Genomic DNA, 23,223 nt, shown 5'->3' on the forward strand with positions numbered 1-23,223 from the left:
AAGAAGCAGAGATGAAATGTTATGAACTGACTGCAACTCCTTTTCCCTGTCCCCCTGCCCCACTTGGCGGGAGGAGGAGGTAGAAGAGTTGGGAGTGAAGTTGAGCCTGGGAAGAAGGAGGAGTTAGGGGAAGGTGTTTTAGTTTTGTTTTTATTTATCACTATCCTATTCTGTTATTATTTGGCAATAAATTAATTTAATCTTCCCCAAACCAAGTCTGTTTTGCCTGTGACTGTAATTGGTGAGTGATCTCCCTGTCCTTATTTCAGCGGTGAGCTTTTTAATCTAATTTTCTCCCCCTGTCTTGCTGAGGAGGGGGTGTGATAGAGCAGCTTGGTGGGCACCTGGTACCCACCAAGGTCAACCTAGCACAACTTGTTTCTGGCTGTTGGACTTCTCATTTAGCAGATCATTTAGTTGGTTGGATCATTTTAGTTGGTATTTTTATAAATACAATACTGTCCTCAAAAATGCTCTCTAGCTTTGACTTTTGAAAAGCTGCTCTTACGGTAGGATAGGACACTTAATGTGTCAATCTGTATGTGGTTGTTTTGCAGGGGATGAACTTTCATATTTTACTTTAAGAAGGATAAACAGAACATCAGTCTGATGCGATACGGAGAAAATTTGTCAGATTTGAGGTGAAAAGTTTTCCATGGCTTATTTTGATAATTATTTATTAATATATTTCTTTTTTGCTTTAGGAACATGGTTTTGGCTGAACGCTGTGTGCTCCTTAGTGCTGAAATCTTAAAAAGTCAAAGCAAATATTCGGAGGCAGCTGCTCTTCTGATTCGTTTAACCAGTGAGGTAAAACACTTAATAGCTTTTTCCACTCTTGCCCTCCTCCCATTTGTTTACTTACCCAAGCACTTCTAGGTTACATTCCAACTGTTGTCCTATGATATTTTCTAGCCAAAGGTAGCAAATGAGCCAGCATAAAGCGCGAAGTGAAGAAAACTCTGTTTACACTGCAAGTGAAGAAACTAGTACTGTTTCTCTTTTTCTTTCTAGTCAAGTAACTTGCTTGACTTCTTTAAATGTGCTAAATGTGCATTTGTTATCTTTGGCTTTATAACAAATTTTCTTTGACATCTGCTTATTCTTGTATGGTATACTTTCAGTTTAAGAACTCATGGGTTAAAAGTATTAGCATGGCTTGCCAGAGTCATAATGGATACTATCCTACATATAATCAGAAGTTCTCTATAGTTTAAGTAACTAAGGCGTTACTGTAGCTCAGCTGTTACGAATCGTTAGAATCTTACTGTGTAAGTGAAAGGTAGTCTGAACACTTCTGTAATATTAATTGGTGGAAATTAAGCATGGAATTAGCTTCTAACAGCCCAGAAAGTGTCTTGCTTGAAAAGGAGTGAAACAAATGTAATACCAGTAATAGTATAGCATCTTCTATGTAGCTTGGAGGAAAGTCTAACTGGCAGTTAGTTCTGGCTTTGTGGCCAGCTGCACTAAATGTGATGCTTCTGAGACTTTTCCTGGGACAGATTAAGCATGGAATAAATTTGCTTAGTTCTTTAAGTTTCTCAAGTGTCTTCTCAAGTAGCTTCATTCTTGCCCTTTCAACTTAAGCTTGCTACCAAAACTATGTGAGCAGTATAAGTTATTTAAGCAAGAAATTTAAATACTATTGGCTCTGCACAATCATTTAAAGTTATATGTAGTATGCCTTTTGGCAGTTGCAAGGAAAATCTTTATAGGATGCTATACAGGTGTCTCAGTGTACTTGTAGTCCAGACGCATACTTGACATCACTGATAGAATGAAGTTCGACTGTGGTAAAATCAAGCAGATTCTGTTCTGATTGGTTAAAGTAATATAGCTGTGTCTTGGCATGAGAAGAAAAGGGGGTAATAATAAGAAATTGTGCATTATTAAAAAATCATCCTGGTTCTTGTGACACAAATTCACTAAATTCCATTGCTCCCTCTATTTTTCCTTCATCCTGTTAAAGGTCTTAATTTTTGCTTCTAGCCTTAATATCTGCAGGAGGAGGGAGGGGAAAAGGTAGCAAAGTTCTTCAGAGGTAATGGTAAGTGTTAGAAATGGTAGCATGAGTAACTGAAAAAACAGAAAATATTTCTTTTGTCACTCATACTGAAACAGGTTGATATATAAATCTCTCCACTGCAAAAAAATACCACCATGTTTGATATTGAACACTATACATGTAACAAAGTGAAAAATACTTTTAGTCTTATTTTCTTTTATATGCATGCATATACATATAATGTTTGTATATAAAAGAATCTTCAACTTCACAGCACTGTTACAGCTTACTGTCCCTGTTAGCATTCAAACAAGGCCAGTGTTATCTTTATGTTTGCATTCAACTTTGAGGCTAATTCTCCTTTTTACTTTTAAATAGGATTCAGATCTTCGCAGTGCACTTCTGTTGGAGCAGGCAGCCCATTGCTTTATAAACATGAAAAGTCCCATGGTTAGAAAGTTTGCATTTCATATGATATTGGCTGGCCATAGGTTTAGTAAAGCAGGCCAGGTAAGTATTATCTTTCCGCATGGAAAATATGCCTGGTATTTGATACTCACTCTGAAAAACATGTTAAATGTGTCATTAGTCTGGAAAAAGATTCTTGGCTTCTGACACTTTTGTGTTAGTCAGAAGTATTCAGCTCTGATCTTCTGAAAATGTCTTCTGCATTGATCAGCTTAGCCTTTATTTCTATATTTGAAGTAATGGTGAAGATCACTGACTTGAAACTTAAGTGATGTGTGTTTTCATTTCTGGTCTCAATTTTATACACAGTGAAATACAAGGCTTTTTATTTGGGTAAAGGAGTATTTTTACTCTTGAGATAAGAGTGAGTTGCAGGTGTTAGGGATTTGTTAAACTCTTAATTTATTAGAATAATAGCAAAATTTAGATATCTGTTTTTCCTGGTGCCTTAACCACATGCTTTTTAGTGGAGGTGCAGGTGTGTGAACAGTTGCTACAAGACAAACTAAAGCATCTCTTTATGGCTGCTTAGACTTAAGTAGCAATTAAATCAATACAAATCAGATTGTTTTTACTTCCATTCACATTCCTGTGTAGGCAGCTCTAACTGTGGTAAATAAAGTCGAAATTTGTTGGACATAACTTGTGTGCTTTATTTCTGCCTCAGTTATGGGATAGACTCTCTAAACATAGCTTGTGCTTGATTCAGCTGCCGGAGTTCAGTTATGGGGCTGCCCTTGAATACTGTCAATTTCAGTTTACTGATAAGCTGCAAACCTCTGATAGAAATAAATTTGTATTGCAAATCAATAATATAGGAGAACCCAGGCACCCGAACTCTGTTTGAAACAAAGCCCTGTGGTCTTGGGGCGGGGCGTGTTCTCCCACCCCACTCAATCTCATTTTTACCATCCTGGTGAAGACCAAAGAAAGTATTGTTGTATTCTTGGCTTCTGTGTTGAAAGTCACAGATGTGAAGCACAGTAGGAGTATTTTCCGCCTCTCCTTGGTTTTCTTCATGCAGTAGTTTCCCTGTCTATTGTTACGACAATACAGTACTGACAGGGAGCTATTGAACAGGGTTTTTTTTATTTATTGTCTTAAATCTCACTCCTTTGCCTGGAACAGTGCAAGCATTTTGTAAAGCTTTGACTTTGTCTTCATGTAACAGCTCTCTTGTTGTTTGTGTCTAATTCTTGTAGGGATTCTGGTTTCCAAAGAATGCTTTTTTGGTGTTAAAGTAAATGTAGGTTATTTTCTTTCCATATCCTTAGAGCCACCAAAATATTAAATGATACTGAAGAGAAGTCAGCCAGGCTGCTCAGCTGCATACTGCAATACCATATTTTAAAGTGTCAGTAGTATCTGCTGATGTTAAGGATTTACTGCTTGTACTCTGCTGTCATCACCATACCAATCTGAACATATCTTAGATTTTTCCCATTACTGTTGTAAATAAGGGAATGCTGTTCCCTTTTTTTAGAAGCTGAGACTTGCCTGTACAGTGAATGCCTATGCAGATGTTCAATACCTAGACTTGGGATTGAATGCCCAGGTCCTGATGTATGTACAGGAAAGGAACTGTGGAGCTGATTGGGAGCAGAGCATCTATCTCCCAATGGCTGATGTGATTGGTAATTTTGTTTTGTATGTACTATAGGGCTGTGTCTTTGTTTGTTTGCTTGGCATGGATTTTGTTCCAAGTGTGTCTACTGAAAAAAATTAACTGGAAGTGTAACTCTGAAAGTTCAGTTACAGAAGTGAAAATGAACTGTGTTAAATCTAGCTTATGTCCTGAAGCTTGGCAGTAGAGCTCTGTAGACTTTAGCAGTCAGTCCTAGAGCAACATAGAACACTATTTTAAAAGTAGTCTTCTCTTGTTGTTTGCTTTTTTTAACTTACTGCCTGTTACACTAGCCTTTGAAAACATGAACTTAATCTGCAGGCTAGGCTATGTACTGTAGGAACCAACACTTCTGTTCTTAGATTAATGTTGACCAGATGCTATGAGGTATAGTTCTGCAAACATTACACTTAGCATAGTGGGGGTAGTGGTGGTAAAAACTTCAGTAATTTTTCTGACCTACTGTTCAGTCTTCCTAATATTACAATTACAATGAGTGGTTAATGGAATTATTTGAGAAATTAACTTTTTTGTTTTTTCTTGCAGAAAAAACATGCCTTACGTTGCTACTGTCAAGCTATGCAGGTTTACAAAGGGAAAGGCTGGTCTCTTGCAGAAGACCATATTAACTTCACTATTGGTCGCCAGTCCTTTACACTTCGTCAGCTTGACAATGCTGTGTCTGCCTTCAGGCATATTTTGATCAATGACAGTAAACAACCTCCAGCTCAGCAAGGAGCTTTTTTAAGGGAGTATCTTTATGTTTACAAGGTGAATGACTCTTCATTGTCTTTATTCGTTGAGTAATCAGTAATTTTATTACCAGCAATTTTCTGTTAAGTCATTAAGTGATTTTCTGTCATACCTGCTTTGTTCCAGGGTTGTTTATCTATTTGATATGTTCATTTTTTATTTTAGGCTTCAAAAAAACAAAATATGCTGCATCTCCTGTGTGTATTAAGTGTACTTCCACTGATGGGTATTAGTGTGACTCTCTGTATGTGTTTTTATTGCAGTAAAATGAACTCTTCCTTTTGAGGGTCATGGCTGAATTGCAGCTTGTGATGGTTCAGTTTCTTTTAGAGGAAGTGGATCTGTTTGTTTTGATCAATTTATAATGGTTTTTGAGGCTTTTGATAATAAATGTTTAATAAAGATGAGGTAGCTCTGTCACCTTTTCTGGTATTATTAAGTATTCCGCATCCACGTTGTAGTGAATTTTATTCTTTAATAAGGGTTTTTATAGATCAAGTGACTCATCAAGTTCGTGAGTGATTCTGGATTGTAGCGTACCATGTACGTTATGGGGTGTTTAGTGCTAATATCACCATACAACTTGCAGCCATGGAGTTACTTACTGTCTTTTAAAGCTTGTAAACAGAATTTCTGTGGTGTTTGCTAAGTTACAGTAGACCTTACTCAAGACTGGTGTCTGAGTCCACAGCTCAGCTGTGGTGAGCCTTATGTAATGGTGGTGGTGTAGTGAACGTAGTTTGTCAAATTCTGAGTTAAGAGAGTCAAGCTTTGCATCAAATAAAGTTTGTAACAGCTATGCAGCCACAGCAGTGATTAGAGTGCTGGATTAAAATAACTATTCTCCTTTTTCCATAAAGATTTCACGAACTTTAAACTCTTACTGAAGAAAAAAATAGTACTTCACACTGTCAAAGCAGAAGAAACTATCAAAACAGTTAATTGAAATGATTAATTTAATCTTAAAAATACTGTGTGCTCAAACATTGAGTGCTTATGACTTGGCTTCCTTATTGTTCAGTCATTGGTAATGTACAGCATGGATGTCATGTATTTGCGTAATGGCATAACACTGTTTTCCTCCTTTGCTCCAGAATGTAACCCAGCTGTCACCTGATGGTCCCTTACCACAGCTTCCTTTACCATATATTAACAGCTCAGCAACCCGTGTTTTCTTTGGGCATGATCGAAGACCAGCAGAAGGTTAGAAAATTTTATGTAAACAGATTGAAGTCCCTTATTTATGGAACCAAAATATATGCAAGAGTTGGTGTTGTTTAAAAAAAAAAAAAATCTATCATAATGTAAAAATTATCATTATATAAAAAATGTGACAAGGTAACTTCTTAAATAAGATTTCAAAGAAAAGCTTAAGCTTAGTATCTGCTTGCTAGATGTTTTCAGACTTCCTGTATAAATATGAAATCCGCATACGTGGATGTGCTGACTTCCGCTATTTTGGAAAGCTTCAATGTAAGTCTGTAATGAACTTCATGAAAGGGATTATTAATTCTTTAGCAAATGCTAGATGCTAGTGCCAATGCTAGAAATTAGCTTTACGGTTAACTTTCTCTTGGATGAAATGTTTGAAACACTGTGATTCCTGAATGTGAAGTAAGCTGAGTGGAAATTCTTTATATAAACCAGGGCTGTACTGTGGGGCTGTAGTCTGTCATAAAGTAAAAATAATCTGTACGCTGAGTATACCATGTAGCACGCTAAAATCATGGAATTCCACAATTTGCCGATAGAAATATACTCAAATTGTCCTCAGTGTTGTCTTCCATGTGTGTATTTCAAAATGTCTTGCAATTCACTGACTTAAATCAATTGTAATGTAAAAATGACAGTGACTGAGAACTTGAAATATTTTAACAATACTTAGCAAATTGCCAGTGCAGCCCTCTTGCAACTGTTGCATGCCACTGTTCTCATCTTCTAAGATTGCCTTACTCATACTAGGTGAAAAGCAGGCAGCTACACATGTAAGTCTGGATCAGGAGTATGACTCGGAATCATCACAACAATGGAAGGAACTTGAGGAGCAGGTTGTTTCTGTGATAAATAAAGGAATAATACCTTCAAACTTTCAACCAACACAGTTCTGTTTAAATCGCTACTCAGATAACTCCAGATTTCCACTTGCTGTGATAGAAGGTAAAGTTAAGATTTATACACTTCAGAAATAAAGTGAGTTAGATAAAATTGTACAGTATTTCCTGTGTTATTTTAAATTTAAACCAATGTTCTTGTGCAAGTTGCTTGCGCAAGAATGCTTTGAGTTAGGTGAACCTTCAGATTGTGGTGGGGATAGCCTGTTGTCATTATTTTCCTGCACTCTTTTAATAGAACCAATAACTGTAGAAGTGTCCTTCCGAAACCCTCTGAAAGTTCCACTTCTCTTGACTGACCTTTCATTGTTGTGGAAGTTTCAACCTAAAGACTTCAATGCAAAGATTGATGGAGAAACAAAAGAGCTGGTAAGGAAAGCTTCATCCTTTTTCAGCCAAACCGAACAGCTGCAGTTATGGAGTATATATTAACTTAAGTCTTCAAAATTCTGTAGTATGAAAACAGCTGGTTTAAGTGTAAATTTTAAAAAAAAGGCAAAAAAAAGTAGCTACTGAATTTCTTTATGCATTGTTTTGGATTTTTGTAGATCCATAGGACACAAAGCAGCCAAGTGAACAAACGTACTGTAATGAGTATTGTAAAGCTTAATGCAAGGCAAAATACTTCCAACATTTCATTGTATGTGTAGTACATCTATTTTGAGTCACATTAGCCTTGACCAGCAGAAATTACTTGCAATGTCAAGGCATATTATCAAATACCTTTTTCTTACTTGAGCTACTGTATGTAGTGAAATGTGTGTTCTGAAAAACTGTGCTGGTATGACATAGGAACATCTTGGTATCTCGATTAGAAGAAAAATGAAAATTTATTTATTAAAAATTAATGTTTTGAATACTTTACATGAATTACTTACTACTGTTTAATTTAACATTTCAGCTGATACTGCCAAACTTCCCTCTGAAGGACTGTTCTCACATTCATATTTTTAAGGTTTTAATATGTTCTAATACTGAATATTACAGTAAATTCCTTAATAATTTGGTTTCCTGGCCAAAAGTATTTGGAACATAGCGATCTCTAAAGGTGCTGTAAGTGTTTGCCAGAGCTATAAACATGGTTTCATATAAATAAGTCTCAAGGATTACCATAAGCCTTCCCTTCTGTGCTGGTCTGAACTGCTACTTTAATGATATGATAAATACTTCTGTGAGTATCAGTGAAATTGATTGGGAATGGTTCCAATTTATAGTGATAAATCTTAAATTTTTACTGAGTTCTCTAGCTGCTTCTTTAACTCAGAAAGCCTGAGAAGCTGGGCATACAGTGCCTGCTGGTCCTAACTGTCTGCAGTTTGAAATTTGTATGCTTTTTTTCCTTGAACACTTTAGGAAGGGTGCGGGAAGTAATATTTGTGGCACTTTTTCTGCCTAGGAGTAATAGTATCTGAAAAGCTGTTTCTTCTTTTCAGGGAACATGTGATGATGATATGATAGGAACTGAAGCAATAGCAGAATTTTTAATTAATAGCGAGGAGACAAAAGTGGTAAGTACTATACTTTGCTTTAAAAATAGTCTTCTCAGTGTTGAATTTCAGGGTGGAGTTCAGACTTGTTGTGATCCAAACTTAATGCTAAACTTACAGAAGACATTACTGATATATGAAGTACTAGAACTTCTGAATCTCATCAGTGTGTATAAGTATCTGAAGGGAGGATGTGACAGGACAAGAGGCAGTGGGCACAAACTGAAACATAGGAGGCTCCATCTGAACATCAGGAAACATTTTTTTTTTACTAGGATGGTGACTGGCACAGGCTGCCCAGAGAGATTGTGGAGTCTCCATCCTTGGGGATACTAAAGGCCATTTGGACATGGTCCTGGGCAGCTGGCTCTAGGTAGCCCTATTTGAACAGGCGAGTTGGACAAAATGACCTCCAGAGGTCCTTTCCAACTTCAACCATTCTGTGATTCTGCCTCTGTTAAAGTTCATTTTTGTTACAATTTAGGATTCTTTCCTAATGTAATGAGCACCGCTCAGCTGTGGACTGTTTTGGTAAATTCTGTGTATATGAAATTTTGAATCCAGTGAATGACCTGTAGTTATTGTATGCAGTTACATCTGACACGACTATAAAGTAAATGTAGTGTGAGTGTCTTTAGCAATTGGACATTTAAATGTAATAATACTTTTTTCTAGTAGCAACAACAACAAAAATTTAACATATCTCCACAGGCAAGACTAAAGCTCTTTCCCCATCAAACAGGGGAGCTACATATTCTGGGAGTCGTTTATAATCTTGGCACTGTTCAGGGTGCTGTGACATTAGATGGGATAGATCCTTCTATTGGATTACAGACAGGTAAGTGTATTATTCCCTTAAGTTGTGTGTCTCTGGAAGGGGGAGACGGCTTCTGCAGAGTAGGACTAATTGTAGTGCTTAATGTTTGACTATTATGATGCAAGGCCTTCCTTCAGGTGAGGATGTAGAAACAAGGGAAACAACTGGAAGAGGAAAAGAATGAATTGGCACCTGTAGGAGTACCATGAGAAAGGAAGTAACCTCTGCCAAACCCATACTTATTGTTCCTTTTAAATCTGTGGAAATTCTGAAACCATTAAAAAAATCAAAATTTAAATATTCCATCTATGCCATGTTGAATCTATAACAACTTCCATTGACTCTTTTGCCATTCATTTTTCTTCTGGGACTTTTCGCTTTGTTAGCTTTCAACTTTTGTCCAAATGTTGCACTGAAGTTGTTTGCATAGATTCCCAAATCTAATTTTGGCTGATAATTATTTTTGTTTAGCATCTTGACTTTATTTTGGTTCTCTTTCCTTTATATTAACATATAAATGGCTTATTAATTGCATGTTACTTGATCTGTTTTGTTGACTCATTCATCTGAAACTGTCTCTCACAGGGAAAACGTAGTTGTTGGAGGAAATGAGGATTAAAGCATGTGTTTCAAAGTGTCTAAAAGAAATAATGAAGTTTGTTTAGCTATCTACGAACTGGAAACCTTTGGGATAAAAAACATTTGGAGAGTGGTGGCCTGTCTTTGAACGAAATAAAAATGTTTTGGGTGACTTTTCCAGCTTGGCAGAAATTGGGGAAAGGAAATAAATAATCACCTTCATGCTCCGGGCTCTCTCCCCTGCCCCAATTGTAGTCAAACTATTAAAGGGCAGAGGAAGTCCACAACAACTGATAACTGGCTGGCTGAACTTGCAATAGCAATGCGTTATGTGTGACAGTAAGCTTTGAATAGTTCTTTCTCAGTGATGCTGCTTAATCGATGAACGCTGCATGTGCCCAATAGCGGAGAAATCAAAATGATACTTGAGAATGATATTTGAGATTGCGTAGGGAGCTTTGGATCACTTCTCAGAAAAAAGTTAGGAATTACTTATAAAAAAAAAACTTTAAAAAAATTGTTTCAGGAAAGTTTGTCTCCAATGGGTTATCTGTACGAGGACGACAAGATTTAGAAATCCAAGGGCCTCGACTTAATAACACAAAAGAGGAAAAAACATCCATTAAATATGGACCTGATCGACGTTTAGATCCCATTATTACAGAAGAAATGCCTTTGTTGGAGGTACGTAGCTACTTTCTATTGGCAGTTTTGAGCAAATAGCTGAATGCAGAGCTTATAAATGTAATTCTAACAATAAAGTCTTAGACTCTGTTAATGCCTAAATCTTTCCAGTTAATTCCTGATCTGTCAGTGCTGATCTTATGTGGCTTTTTTTCCCAAGTGAAAGCCTCCAGATCAGTATCCTTCTGAAATTGTTATATTCCCTTTAGAATTTTAGTTGGCAACAGCTTTTGTAGCCAAATCTCAAGGTGAGGGGGAACAGATAAGCTTTTTTGTGTTTGCTTGCCACTCATCTAGAATAGTTCTTCAAGTTGGTTAATTAAAACACAGTGGTTTTCCTTACTAGGATTATTAAAATGGTCTGACTAACTGGTTAATGACAACATTCTATAGAACAGAATATTTCAGTTGGAAGGGACCTACAACGATCATCTAGTCCAACTGTCTGACCAATTCAGGGCTGACCAAAAGTTAAAGCATGTTATTAAGGGCATTGTCCAAATGCCTCTTAAACGCTGCCAGGCTTGGGGCATCGACCACCTCTCTAGGAAGCCTGTTCCAGTGTTTGACCACACTCTCGGTAAAGAAATGCTTCCTGATGTCCAGTGTAAACCTCCCCTGGCGAGACTTTGAACCATTCCCATGTGTCCTGCCACTGGGTACCAGGGAGAAGAGATCAGCACCTCCCTCTCCACTTCCCTCCCTTATGAAGCTGTAGAGAGCAATACAGTTTAAATATGTTGGTTGTTGTTTTCATGCGCATTTGTAACTTGGCTCAATGTTCAGGTTTTTTTTTCTCCTCTTCTCTCCCATACAGGTGTTCTTTATAAATTTTCCTACAGGGCTTCTCTGTGGAGAAATCAGAAAAGCATATGTGGAATTTGTGAACGTAAGCAAGTGTCCTCTTACCGCACTGAAGGTTGTGTCTAAGCATCCAGAATTTTTTACGTTTGGTGGAAATACTGCTGTTCTAACGCCACTAAGTCCTTCAGCTTCTGAAAACTGTAGTGCTTACAAGACTGTTGTGACAGATCCTACCTCTGTGCGTACAGCACTGCTATCTTCAGCTTCTTCTGTAAACTTTGGGGTTGGCACAGGAGGGCAGCCTGAAGTAATATATGTCCCACTTCCTGATGCTGTTCTTCTTCCTGGGGCTTCAGTGCAGCTGCCAATGTGGTTACGGGGACCAGATGAAGAAGGTGTTCATGAAATTAACTTTTTGTTTTACTATGAAAGTATTAAAAGACACTCAAAAATGTGGTAAGTTTTTATCTACCTTTTTCTGTCATACTTATTAGACACATTATAAACATTGCAAGCATAAATGTAAATCTTACTGAATTTCTGTCAGTTGCTGTGATGATGTAAAAGTGGCCTGTTACCTGCTGTTCTAAGCAATAATCTTTTTCTACTGTATGATCGAATTTTCGTATGAAATTATATAGCCTACACGGCTTCCATCGAAGTGGCAATTATTCATATAATTTAGTAGAAAGAGGGTTAATGGAATGCTGTTAATGCAAACTCTGTTTGTATTTAGTTTCTCTGGAAGAGCATCTTTGTGAGGCATAGGGGGAAAAAAAAATCATGATTTAATTTGGTTTTGCATGTTATAAACTGAAAGATTTTGTTCTTATTTAAAATGTAGTTAGTAATTGTATTACTAGAAAGTTATTCTCTTTGTAGGGGTTAAATACCAAGTTTGACTTGCATGCTGTTATATAGTTCATTTTTTGGACCACCTTGAGACAGTGGACAGTCAAGTTTGACACCACAAGCTAACAAATAGTGCTTTCTTTGAACTTTACTTGAAAGGTAGCAAGTTGACTTTTTATGTCACTTATGCCCAAGTCCCACCCATGTCCGAGGCTAAGAAGGCTCAAGAGAACTTTTTTGAGAAACCTGTTCTTCAAAGATTCTGGGGTGAATAGGCCTTTGTTCAGAAAGTATAAGAGATCGGCCTTCAGGAAGCCTTAGTGTAGCAATCTAGCAAACAGCCAAATTCAGAAATGAAGACTGTCCCTTTTTATCCCTTTCTTTCACTCTTCTGCAAATATGGTTCTTGCATTGCTACCTTGTAGCTGTTAGAGCTCATAGCTACAGCTGAGAAAAAGTTGCAACAGGCTTTATCTAGATTTGGTTTTTAGCCCACTAAGAATACTGGCCACAGACTTGATAAATGTTACTATTTAATTTTCTGGGAGAGAAATTTATTATGGAGCTGCTTGTACTGGATTTGTTTGTCTGGAGAATGTGTCTCTGCCCACCTTCAGAAATGATGCAGACTATAAGGAGTGAATCTGTAATCAGGGCCAGGGACCATGTGTTGTGGTTTAACCCCAGCCAGCAACTAGGCCCTGCACAGCTGCTTGCTCACTCTCCCCCTGGTGGGGTGGGGGAGAGAAGCGGAAGGGTAACAGTGAGAAAACTCATGGGTTGAGATAAAGACAGTTTAATAGGGAAAGCAAAAGCCACGCAAGCAAAGCAAAACAAGGAATTCATTCACTACTTGCCATCAGCAGGCATCTCTAGGAAAGCAGGTCTCCATCATGTGTAACGGTTACTTGGGAAGACAAACACCATCACTCCAGATGTCCCCTCCTTCCTTCTTCTTCCCCCTAGTTTTATTGCTGAGCCTGACATCATATGGTATGGAATATCCCTCTGGTCAGTTGGGGTCAGCTGTCCCAGCTGTGTCCCCTCCCAGCTTCTTGTGCACCCCCAGCCTACTCAATAGTGGGATGGTGTGAGAAGCAGAAAAGGCCTTGACTCTGTGTAAGCTCAGCAATAACGAAAACATCCCTATGCTATCAACACTGTTTCCAGTGCCCCTTACCAGCTACTGTGAAGAAAATTAACTCTGTCCCAGACAAAACCAGCACACCTGGTCTCTATACTATGGTGGGGACCAGGGCTACTTCGGATGAGCTCTGGTCACGTGGACTGAATGTCTGCTTGTGGCTGGAACTTGCTTTCCAGGCTAGTTCTGAGAAAGAAACCAAGTTCATGTGCTGTGAGACTGCTCTATAATGTAAACTAAAGCCAAATAAGTTGAAGGTGGTCAAGAGAGTGCATCAGTGGCATATTCTTGAAAACAAACTAAGTCATGCAAATGCACCCTTTGTTTAGATTTTTCTGTAGCTTCTGAAATACCAAAGTTAACTTTTCATTTGGCTTTAAGCTAGTCTGTAGGAATAGGGAATTTGTCCCCCTACAATGTATTTTTTTTTCTTTTTTTTTTTTTAGAACAGAACTCTTCTCTTCCGAGTTTATAGTATTCAGAAAGGAGGTGTTTCACAGATGGAAGATGGTTGTTTGGGGAATATATTTGTTCCCCACTGTATTGAAGTTTCCAGGGGAACTTAAGTGATGTGATCTTGTTTAACAGTACTTTTTGTAGACTAAGCATAGCTTTTAAATTTTCAAAAAATGGTATAATTTGTGGTGCTTGAAAGCTATACAGACATCTGTATCTCTGTCTGAAGATTAACTGCAAAACTGTTAAGTTTACTTCATGTAATGTCACAGTCTACAGAACAGAGTTTAGGAAACCACAGATTTCCCCTCCCAAAACAAGTATCACATGATGTTTCAGCATATTTAGTAGGTAACGCATATGAAATTTTTACATGCCTCTAAAGTTTCCAAGTGGAAGTTATGGTAATACAAAGCTTCTATGTGGGAAAAGCTCACGTGTTTTGATGGTGTCTAAGAATGGAAGTTTACTCATCATTAGAAAAACAGGAAGATAACATTTACAAAGGGCTTGCTGGCCTGGAGGTTGAGCATGTCTGGAAAAAGGCAGAGTAGTAATGGTTCTAGAAGTAAACTTTCAAGATTCTCAGTTCAGGGGAATTTGTTGAATGAAGTTGTATTCTGTCTAAATGCCTTTTAGGAAATGTTTATGTGGGAGATGTGACTAACTAGTGAGTCTTTTATGGTTTATTTACTCAAAAACTCGTATTTTCCAAAGCATGTGGTGGCATTAAATACCTTAATGACATCCCTGTGCCAATACATGCCTCTTTGCTTTCACTGTGCTAGTTGTGTTACATCAGAAATATTTCTGATGTTATTTTTTGTCATGGTAACATACGAACCTTTTTCTCCAGTATTTCAAACTGTCTAAGAGACTGCATGTTGAACAGCACCTACCCATGCAGCATGATTGTTAAAAATAATAGTTTTGATAGGAAGCTAAAAAGAAAAGTGTCTCTTTGGTGGTTGAAAGGAATACATTGTCTAATGGCCTTAGTATTGATGGCAAACATAAAAGCTAAACTTCTTGGTGACAGGTTCTGAATAGCAGTCCTGGTTGTTCAGAATGTCTTCCTTTTCTTTTTTTTTCTTCCCCTCCTTCCTAGTCATAGAGTATTAAGGCACACTGCAGTTATTTGTACTAGCCGGTCTCTCCATATTCGAGCTACTGTCTGCAGAAGTAATGCACTTGAAGATGAAGAAGGCAGAGGGGACAATATGTTGGTGTTTGTGGATGTAGAAAATATCAATACTGTAAGTTCTTATTTTTAATAATAATACTGTTCTAAAGCTCTGCAGATGTGTAAGTGTCACCAGTAGAACCAAGACTTAAGTAAAAGGTCTTTTTACAACTACTTTGCAAAAGCTAAGTAAGCCTTGCATATTTAATCATTCCAGTTACTGTTGGAAAGAAAGTACTAAGATTAAGTTATATCTCAACTCTCTGGAAATCTGCTGTAACTATCTCTATCCTAAGCAAATTCCAGTACTGTAGTTCAGAGTCTTTTTTTCTTTTAGGAAAATTTATTCCAAATTCATGAATGTTCTTGATGATCACAACTTTCAAGATAGTTCTGAATGAGACAACCTGTGCCCCCTGCAACCTTCCAATGAAAACACTGGTAGAATTAGTGGTAATGTGAAGTCAAAATTTAAGCTCCGACTTGAAGGAAGCTTCTGTGTTTACATTTATTACCAAACTCTAAAAGATATTTTTGCAAATATAATCCAAATACAGATATGTCTGTTGTGATCTGTTGACTTAGCAAAGCAGATAAAAATATTTCAATTTTTCATACTATGCTAATTTAAATTTACTCATTTTTTTGGTAAAGCTGCTCCCACTTTTTCAACCACAAAGCAAGGTAATTAAATCCTCTGTTTATAGAATTCCTAGACACTTAGCTGGTAGTGGAATCACTGAGCTGATGTGTCATTTTGTTTTAAAGGTGTGTACACTCTGTTTTTTCTTCAGCTACTAAAATGTATATTGTCCGCTCCTTCTTTGAGGAGGAAGGAATGTTTTATAAAGTACTTAACAAGTTAACAGATAACATTGTGCAAGACTTAATTTTCCACTACCACCTCCCTCTTTCCAAGAAAGGAAACCAACCCCAAAAGCTACTTTTCATTGTGGTATATTTAAAAAAAAAAGTTACTGAATTTCTGACATTTATGACCTAGCAATGTTCCTAAAGTAATCTTAGAAACTAAGTGGCCTTGCAGACAGTGTTCTGCATTGGAGTTAAAAGCCTAGGTTTTATTATAGTTGTCTTAATCTAAAATAGTAGCTTGCAGGTGTTACTCTGGGGATTTTTGTTTCCTCTTTGTGTGGCTTTGTTTACTGGAATTGGAAGTTGCTGTGAGCTCGGACTGTTGTTTTACATTACAGTGGGTCTTAATCCTCTTCTTGTCTCTCCTTAGTACTATATTATGGACGGTGTGAATAACGAGTTAAATTAAGATTCTAACAGTGCCACCTTGCAATGAACACTTACTATGCGATGTAGAACATCACAACTGTGATTGGTCTTACTGACATAATTTTTGTTTCTTCCTTAGAGTGAGACTGGCGTTAAAGAATTTCATATAGTGCAAGTTTCAAGTAATAGCAAGCACTGGAAGCTTCAAAAATCTGTTAACATCTCTGAAGACAAAGGTATGTATCTTTATCACCAAAAGGATGGCAAGTCTAGCTTCTGCCTGACAAGACCAGTTAAAAGAATCTTACAAGGACTTACTTGTATTTGGCTTTCAGAATAATTAGTTTCTAAAAACTTTGTCCCTTTCAAACATACTACAGCCCTTCTTTTGTTAGTTTCAAGAAAAGTATATTGACAGCTAACTTAATGAAGTCTTAAATTTTAAAAATGTGCTTAACTTACAGATAAATTATTTCTGTGGTGTAGAGAAATCCATGTCTGGTTTGGCTCATAACTTGCCTTACAAGAAATATGTTTCAGCGTTCCTTTATTTTTAGTTATTTATATCAGTGTTAAATTAACTGATCAACAGAATATTTGACAAGTGCTCTATTCAGTTATTAGAAATATACCAGAATTGCTAGTGCTGTATCCTGCCTTAGTTAATACAAGCTGCTAATTTTTGAAAAGGCTAACTATGCCAGGCAAAAAAAAAAAAGTCCCGTTATTGTATCTAACAAATGTTATCTTTACTTGTATGCTGACATTTTATGTACTTAAAAGTTAGTCTAGACATGTATTCCTTTTGTATTAATATTGAGAGTGAACCAGTCAGATAAACTGAATCTTTCGTCTTCTGTTCCTTCCTTCTTTCTCTGTATCTCCTTTATGTATTATGGCTCACTTCCTGCTCTAGAAGTAGTTGGAAGGGGTCAGCAGAAGATGCATCTTCTTTACTACCACGCAGTCATGAAAAATTAATCTTCTTTACTATCATGCAGCTGCTCTGCTTGATCAGTTATGCTTCTTGAGTATCATCAGCGTGTTTTTATTTGTGAAGTTTAAAGACTGACTTTTGTCTAATGAGGAGGGACTCTGATTATGTTGAGGGGGGGGAAAAAATCTTGCAACCTTTTTCTTCCAGATACTAAACTTGCTAGCAGAGAGAGAGCGAAGTTATGCTTTAAAGCAGTAAGATGCAAAAACTCAGAAGGTAAGTTCTCTCCTGAATGTGGTAACTTTTTGAAGAAAATACTATTTGGATGCTGTATGCTAAAGTTGTGACTTCTCATGATACTGAAACAATGCCTTCTCTTTTTATCCCTTAGAAAATCACACATTTGCAGACATCGTCTTTGGAAATGAACAGGTAGGTGAATAGGTGCAACTGCATATTTCATCTTGTGCAAGGTATCCCTGTCATGTGCACGCATCCCAGTGAAAGCCTTTTTTAAAATATAAAAATGGGAACAGTACTTTCATAGTTTGGAAGTTGAATTTTGCATGTGAAAAACTATTGGTCTTCTAGGTCAGCTCTGTCTTTTACAAAGAGAAGCTAAGGTAGCATATGCTAGTGGATGGTCTGGAATTTTAAGTTTCCAGCTCCACAGCTGAACTACTTCAGGAGCGCATTGCGATGCTAACTTTTTTGCTAATGTTTTTCCTTCCTTTCCAACTCTTGAGAGTAGTTCTTTTGAATATTTCCCAGTCTTCTAGATTTCTAGTAGAGATCTGTGGATGTCAGATTCTTGTTCTGTTGTTTTTTTCTTAATTATATTTTTACTAAGATAAGTTAAAAATTCTAATTACAGCTTATTCTAAAAATAATCTGGAAACCTCTAATGGATGTAAATACCAGAATTTCAGAACTACTAATGTAGGTTGCAGTCGGTTCAGGGAGTCTGTTTCTTTGATTTTTCTTAAAGTTTAAGATTCTAGGCTACAATGCGCTTTTAATCTTTTTAAGCATACAGGTATTGTCTGAAGAAGAATCCTTTTAGCAAATGATCTTGGTACAGCGAATGCTTTTTCAAAACCTGAGGAAAATAGGCCACTTGCATCAAATCAGAAATGCACATTAGCATAGCGGATTTAGTTAGCTGGATGTCAGATTGCTTATTTTATGCTGAGTGTACACTTTCCATATATGTATCCAGTTTTTAAAAGCCAAAGGAAACCTACTCACTGCCATTTCATTTTATAGGCATATAAATTGAAGTTAGGACTAAAATTCTGAGGTAGATGATCCCTCTTTGCATTTTTAAAGTTGGATGAGCTGCACAAACTTCAGTTTTTTTGTAAGAATATGTTCTCTAATGGGGGGGTAGGGAGGGGGCCCTCCCTTCTAGACAGTTACTCCAAAAGCAGATTGTCTCCCTGGGTATGAGTTCTGCTAATGCAACAATTAGCAGCTTCTGCAACAGCATATTCTGGAAAGCCTAACATTTTTGGAAGGGAGCGATTAGGAAGCTAAAGTTTCTTACGTATCCTGCTGTCTCCAAGTACCATTGCTGTTGGTCTTAAAACTACTGCTTTCTTATCAAGCTTTTAGTGTTGGAAAAGCTCAGCACGAATGATGACAAACTTGACAAACAGCACAGTATTTCTGGCTGTGCCACTTATACGTGGGGAATATGCTGTGCAGTCGATTATCTTTGCTATTGCTAGCAAAATGTATGTTCCTAACTTATTGATAAATAATTCTAGCTAACCTGAGGGAAATATTAATATGCATTAATGACTTGCATGTGAGTTAGTTAGTTAGTTGGACACTTCAGCTCTCTCCATTACACTTGATATATCACAGTAGGCTGTCTGGTGGTAATAATCAAAGCCCTTATTTCCAAGTTTGGTATTTGCAGTTTTAGGCCAATGATCTATAGCTCTGTTTCCCTATGTTACCTTAGACAGCTCATTAGGTAGGGCTGATCTCTAACAGGGCAGGCATGGAAACAGAGACATGTGGCATCCTGTAGGTTTGCAAAGGGAAGCAAAGCAAGGTAATGGAACTGAAATACTACAATGATGAGCTAGAGGGCAGGCATGGAAACAGAGACGTGTGGCATCCTGTAGGTTTGCCAAGGGAAGCAAAACAAGATAATGGAACTGAAATACTACAATGATGAGCTCTGTTAGAGTAACTTGTGTCAGCTTGCATCCTGTTCTGAGAGCACTCTTTCTTTTTGTTCTTGCAGATAATAAGTTCAGCCAGTCCTTGTGCAGACTTTTTTTTCCAAAGCCTATCATCTGAATTTAAAAGAATGCATGTGCAATCTCATACTCATGCATCTCAAAGAGCTGTGAAACAATCATTTGATGAGACGGTCAGATTGATACAAAGATGCAGTGAAGTTGATTTGAACATTGTTGTACTGTGGAAGGTATGTATGGTTGTGGCCTTTGTGGTAATTTGGCCATGAAATATGATTGTTAGAAAATAATATGGCATTCTGAACTTTCAAGCATACTCATACAAAATTTATGGATGAAACTTTTTTCTGAAAACAGGCAAATAAACTAAAATGGTGTCAAAAAGTAAAGACAGTCCTAATAGCTGTTACTGTAATAAGTATGCTTAAGTGGTTTTACATTACTCTGGATGCACCCAGTTCTTATAAGTTCTCTTCTTAAAAGAGAATATTCTGAAACCTTAAACCAAGAGATTTGTTAATGCTTGCTTTATCATAGGAATCTAAGAGTGACCCAGTCTGCTTTGAAGAAGAGGATCTCATTTACCAGAAAGCAAATATTAGGTGGTGGAAGTTGGCAGTCTAAACTTCAGCAGTTGTCTGTGCTTGCAAAATTAAAAGCATACACATAAAATATATCTCATGCTAGCCTTTAGATTTTGACCAGTACAACGTCTTCCACTTAAATTAGGGGGAAAGTCAGTAGTTCTGTATTATGAAGCTTATGATCGTTTCTGGTCTGCTAATGTCTTTGTATTATATTCTGTAGGCATATGTTGTGGAAGACAACAAACAGCTTATTTTGGAGGGCCAGCATCATGTTGCCCTTAATACAGTCGGGAAGGAGGCTTTTTCGTTTCCTCAGAAGCAGGTAATCTAGTGTGAAGTTTTCCTTCACAATTGCTTCTTTCCCAAAATAGACTTGATGTGTTTTCTTGTAAATAAGTGGAATCACTTTGGGTGCTTTTGTAGAATCTAACATTACATATGTGTTACTGCTAAATAATTCAGACTGACTGACTTCAACTTTGATTAGTCATCTATATTGAAATAGCTAGGCTCAGTTTAAAGATGAGAAAAGCAATATACAAGTAAGTATACTGCTATGCAGTTGTTGGAGTAAACTGTTCTGTGGTATTTCGGAGTAGAACTAGGAGCTTATTAATGGAATTAAGTCAAAGTTAACGATTATTTCATAACAAAGTTAACAATAATTCCACCACTTTACTATTATTTTGGGTGTTACAAAATCAATTTGCACAACTTTTAAGTGAAGACTTTTAGTGTAAAATGTTAGAACAGCAGAAACACTGGAGCAGTTAAGACATTGAAAGCTCAATTGGAATCGATCAATTAATAGCGTATTACTTCACTTTGAAGTTTTATAGCTTGTTTGATTGTTCAAAGAAAATAGCATCTGTAAAAAACTGATGGATGTCTCCTGGTATGTGAATCAGTAACAACTATGGAAGCTATAGATAAGTTTCTGTAAAAACACCTATGCTAGATGCAGTTTGTGTGTGTGAAGAAGACTAATGTGCAAAATAAAGAACAACAAGTCTTGTACTTGTTTAGTCTTCTGCTGAGCAGTACATTGCTGTTCCTTCTTGCTTTGGTGCCATTCTCATTCTGTTTTTTACCAATGTTGCAAACATCACATATAGCTTTTAGTGAGCTCTTACTCAGAGTTGCAGCAAGTAGTACTAGACATTAATTTTGTCAATAAAACAATATAGGACAAATGTGTGTTTCTATACATATCATGCTATAGCATAAGTAGTGAATTACTCTGAAGCTGTGCACTTGACTTTGGTTCATAAGCCTTTAAGTATTTTTACATCATTAAGATGATACTTCCATTTAGTTCTTTGTGCTATGAAATAGAAGGGAATAAATCGGAAGGGGCATGTAGTTTGAGCTAAACTGGCGGGTGTTCATTGGTCGTGAAAAATAAGAAAGTTTAACTTCTAACCTCTGAAGACGATTTTTTCACTTACCACCCCACCTCCTGCCCCTCCCCCAAAAAACCCCTTTGCACATGTGGGCTCAAGCTATGCTGAGCAATACTAGGCTGTATTAGTCTAATGACAACTACCCACTCTGGTATTATCTTTCCTGTCTTAAGGCGTATGTAGAACAGTAGATCACACTGTAGACATCTAAAGTTAGGAGAGAAAACACTGTGGACTTCCACTTCTTATTTCACTGAGGTCTGGTTCTAGCAAATGGGTTGGAAGAGGAAGTAGGAATGAATCACATCTGCATCCTAAAATAAACAAATGACTGAACATGCTAGGGATAGAAATTTACATTTCTTGTTGACTGCACTGGAACTTTAGTTGTCTGTGTCAAATTCAGTTTCAAACTAAAAGAAATGAATCCTGCCACCAGCAACAAGGAGGATCCAGATGTACCCTCAATTTGTGTTGAGGAATACATGCTACTATATTAGCATTCTCTGTCTATAATCTGTTTCTCATCAATTATTACTATTACAACTACATTCAAATAGATGCTACATTGATTATTGTGTTCACTTTCTTCAACATGAGGAATATACTTCTTTGAAGCATTCTGTACCTTGGTTGGAAGCAAAAATGTGTCTGTTGTGATGCAGTTGAAATCTGGTATAAGAGTAATGGTGGTTGTTTTTCATAAATGTGTAAATTCTATGTTCTCATGGTAACCAAAGCCCAGATTTAACTTGGATTTTGAGAGCCTGTAATATCAGGACTGCTAAGGATTGAGAAATTTCATATGCTCATGTACTACTATTTTTTTTAATTGGCACTTTATACTATGAGGAGAGTAGATATACCTCACCTCCCATCTCAGAGGAGTTTAACAAATTAAGTGATTTGAGACTTTGCAGCAGTTTACATCGTTCGCTCCACATTTAAGAATTAAAAGAATCCCCAAAATAGGATTAAATGAGGCTAGGTAGAGAAAATAATATACTTAATCTATTAAGGATTGCATATTGTCTTTGAATTATCTTGCTCTTGCATTGAAGTTACACAAGCAGTGAAAAGCTGGGGAAGGGGGGGAAATCCCAAACCCAAACATTACTTATAACTTAAAATTTTCAGTACATATTAAATGTAACATTCAAATAGTTTGTCTTGTAAATCTGTATTTATTCTCTAAGTCATAAACAGGGTTGGAAACTCTAGACTGTTCCTGAATGTCTTGTGCTGACAGTATAGAAGTTGGTTGTTTTCTGTGGTCTAGACAGCAGAGGGAGATGGAGATGCGTGCTTTTTACCAATGCATGTTGGTTACCAATTCTTAAATGATAAAGGGCTGCTCAGATCTGAAAAAATAAATTTATTTGCAGATTCTGAACAGAGTGTCACCTAGGATGCAAGAGTCCGCTCCCTGCATTTCTTGCTGTGTTCTCTTTGTTGCTCTTCTTCAGCGACTTTCTTCTTGACTTGAACTGCTTCTTCATGCTGTTGCATCCAGCAAAGGAATTTCTGTGTCTGTCTTGCAATACAGCCATCCCCAACCAAGAATAGTCTCAAATAGACATGGAGAAAACACAAAAAAGATCTCTGTCTGCACCCCCTTTATTTTTTTAGCCTGCTGAGAAATGACTCAAATCTTAGCTGAATTCATCAAGTAACTATGTTGAACAAATCAAGATAGCTTGCTTTATATTTTGGTTAAATTCTATGTACTGGTTGGCTTCTGCTGCTTTGTCAATTAAGGTATATCTCAGACTAATTCTTTGCCAGCTTTTAAGGATTTAGTTTGGATTTATAGAAGCTTCTAGAACTGTTCAGGGAAACAAAGCTGCAGTAAAGCACTGGAGTAGAAGAGC

At 37.0% G+C, this 23,223-nt stretch overlaps 1 protein-coding gene across 1 annotated transcript in view; it reads left to right on the forward strand.

Moving 5' to 3' along the window:
• Positions 1–23,223, forward strand: part of TRAPPC8 (trafficking protein particle complex 8) — a gene marked incomplete at its 5' end in the record, with an annotated part of 49,300 nt that overhangs the window by 16,015 nt on the left and 10,062 nt on the right. Inside the window, 16 exons of the mRNA XM_009579652.1 lie at positions 705–810; positions 2,387–2,518; positions 4,647–4,871; positions 5,948–6,056; positions 6,816–7,010; positions 7,203–7,333; positions 8,398–8,472; positions 9,163–9,289; positions 10,374–10,531; positions 11,349–11,791; positions 14,896–15,043; positions 16,352–16,448; positions 17,357–17,425; positions 17,541–17,581; positions 19,407–19,592; positions 20,170–20,271. Of these exons, the coding sequence (XP_009577947.1) occupies positions 705–810; positions 2,387–2,518; positions 4,647–4,871; positions 5,948–6,056; positions 6,816–7,010; positions 7,203–7,333; positions 8,398–8,472; positions 9,163–9,289; positions 10,374–10,531; positions 11,349–11,791; positions 14,896–15,043; positions 16,352–16,448; positions 17,357–17,425; positions 17,541–17,581; positions 19,407–19,592; positions 20,170–20,271 (2,344 nt within the window). The remainder of the gene's footprint in view (positions 1–704; positions 811–2,386; positions 2,519–4,646; positions 4,872–5,947; positions 6,057–6,815; positions 7,011–7,202; positions 7,334–8,397; positions 8,473–9,162; positions 9,290–10,373; positions 10,532–11,348; positions 11,792–14,895; positions 15,044–16,351; positions 16,449–17,356; positions 17,426–17,540; positions 17,582–19,406; positions 19,593–20,169; positions 20,272–23,223) is intronic.

This window comes from Fulmarus glacialis, unplaced genomic scaffold, assembly GCF_000690835.1.
Source record: "Fulmarus glacialis isolate BGI_N327 unplaced genomic scaffold, ASM69083v1 scaffold7676, whole genome shotgun sequence".
Lineage (NCBI taxonomy): Eukaryota > Metazoa > Chordata > Aves > Procellariiformes > Procellariidae > Fulmarus > Fulmarus glacialis.